Raw genomic sequence first — 2,170 nt, 5'->3', positions numbered from 1 at the left:
GAGGACCCCTCCTCCAGGGGGACGCTGCGGAGGCTCAAGGATTTGGCCTCAAGCTCACGTGGCACTTGGTCACAACATGTCACTTCCCATGCACTACCTGCTCGCTGGCCAGCTCCAAGCAGAGAGCCTTACTCTCGCTGGGTCCTTGGGACCTGGCTCAACATCAGAAGTCAACAAAGACTTGTGCAATCACCATCCGGGGCTGAGGTGTTTTCAAACGCGGAGCGCTGGCCGAGCTCTGCCAGTGAGACACCCTCTGGAAGCAGAGCCCTTGCCTGGCCGGGCTGCCCACTCCACCTTGGTGGCATCTCCCTGTTTCTGGGATGGCCAATCCTTAGACCTTTCTCCCTTCTTCCCATTCCTTCGCTGGGAGCTGAAGGTTGCGATTCCCTGTGTGACCAGTAGATGGTGCTAATGACCCCTGGCTCCAGTCTGAGGGTTTGGATTTCAGGGGGGTTCCCACTAGCCTGAATGATGACAGCAGCTCACTGCACCTACCCTGCTTGGGCTGGCACTGTGCTTGATGATGAACCCCCGCTTTCCTCCTGGGAGTGTGGATTGTAGGGTGTGCTTGGCAGAGGAGACCAACGTGGCCAGCTCCGATCAAAACCCTTGGTGCTGGGTCTCCAGGGCGCTTCTGTGAGTGGCAGCACTCCACGTGTATGGTCACAGTTCACTGCTGAGGGAGTGAAGCTCACCGGGTCTGATCCATCGAGACAGGGCCCTGGGAACCGAGGGGACAATAGGACAAGGGCCCATATGGCGTTGCTCTGTGCAGTTCTGAAACCAACCAGAGCTATGGGTGCAGGCCTGGGGGCCGAGTCACAGGAACTCTCCCAGTGAGCAAATGAGCCCGGGCGAGGTCTTGACACAGGGCCTCTGACACAGGAGCACACACATTCAGGGCTGTCACGACCTCAGTTAACTGGCCCTTTCATCATTACCTCTGGTTACAGGCCTCACCTTGAACCCTGCTTTGTCCAGCAGCAGCATCGCCATGCCAGCTTTCCTATGCCCTGTGTTGGGGTAGCTTGCCAAGCACAACCGACAAGAACCATTTGGTCACTCTGTGGCAGAAGGGGATCCTCCACGTGCACCCCAAGTCACTGGGCTCCACCCACTCTTGTAGGTGTTCTAGGGGTGATGGCACCAGCCCCTCCAGCGGGCTCCCTCCCGCTGAAGGGCACTGGTGGGGTACAGAGCCAAGTGTGCAAAACGCTTGCCAAGCACAAGCACACCAGCTTCAGACGTGCCCCACGCTGAGCTGCCTGGAAGCTCTGTGTTGTGGCGGTGGTCCTGGGTGACAAGCTGGAGGCCACCCTGCTGAGCCTCAGCCGGCTAGGCACATAACTCAGGCAACCCGGACTGCCTGTACGCTTCACCAGCTCCCCCTCAGCCCTCTGACCAAGTGTCAGAAAGTGCTGACCAAATCGCTGAGCTCACATTAGCTCTGCTGACGGGCCACTTCACCTACCCGAAGGAATGGGCACCGTGACACCGTGCGGAGAAAGCCATGGGGATTGTATGCTGATGGGAAGCCCCAGCTGGGCTGCGTGCGATGGCAGTGACAACCAGTGGGAACGAACGTCCTTACCTGCCTGAGCGGCGGCCCTTCAAGCCACTTCAGGACACACTGGAACGCCGTGGACTCCCTCGCTGGCTGGCGCGCCCTCTGCAGGTGCGGCAAGACTAGCACGTTTTGGGCAAAGACCCCCTGCCACTCCTTCATGCTGCCAAGCTGAGGGTCGCTGCTGGCGGGGCCTCAGGATCCCCTGCACCAACCCTGTGCACACACATGAAAGCAGCTGTGAGGTCAGAGTGCGCAGAGCCATTCTGGAAACTTCCTTTCCCACCAAAGCCCCGAGGAACTTGCACATCCAGGACCCACGCTCCGCGACCCCACCTCCAAACACCTGCACGGTGGATGGCTTTGGAGCTGGTTGACAATGCTTCCCTAGGGAAACCTGCTCACCTGGCCCCAGGGACCCCCTCTGCCCCATCTCCCCTGGCCAGCTGGAGCACCAGCAGCCTGGACTTTGTGGCTAGTGTCAGGGAGGAAATGTGCGGGGCTATTCGGCACAACTGCAAGTCAAGCAGGGCCCCGGGGAACTGGGCCTGGCAGGCAGGGCTGCGTGGCAGCTGAGCACGGTCAGAGCAGGGGGCTGTCGTG

General features: G+C 60.0%; 1 protein-coding gene across 4 annotated transcripts in view; it reads right to left on the bottom strand.

Moving 5' to 3' along the window:
* Positions 1-1,745, bottom strand: part of NPHP4 (nephrocystin 4) — a 109,463-nt gene extending 107,718 nt beyond the window's left edge. For all 4 annotated transcript variants that reach the window (XM_045299145.1, XM_045299146.1, XM_045299147.1 and 1 more), the window contains exon 1: positions 1,595-1,745. In XM_045299145.1, the coding sequence (XP_045155080.1) occupies positions 1,595-1,729 (135 nt within the window). In that variant the 5' untranslated portion in view covers positions 1,730-1,745. The remainder of the gene's footprint in view (positions 1-1,594) is intronic.
* Between the last annotated feature and the right edge of the window lie 425 nt (positions 1,746-2,170).

Source organism: Echinops telfairi, unplaced genomic scaffold (genome assembly GCF_000313985.2).
Source record: "Echinops telfairi isolate 266 unplaced genomic scaffold, ASM31398v2 ScPeMD7_7457;HRSCAF=8495, whole genome shotgun sequence".
NCBI lineage: Eukaryota > Metazoa > Chordata > Mammalia > Afrosoricida > Tenrecidae > Echinops > Echinops telfairi.
This window is presented reverse-complemented; position numbering and strand designations above follow the sequence as displayed.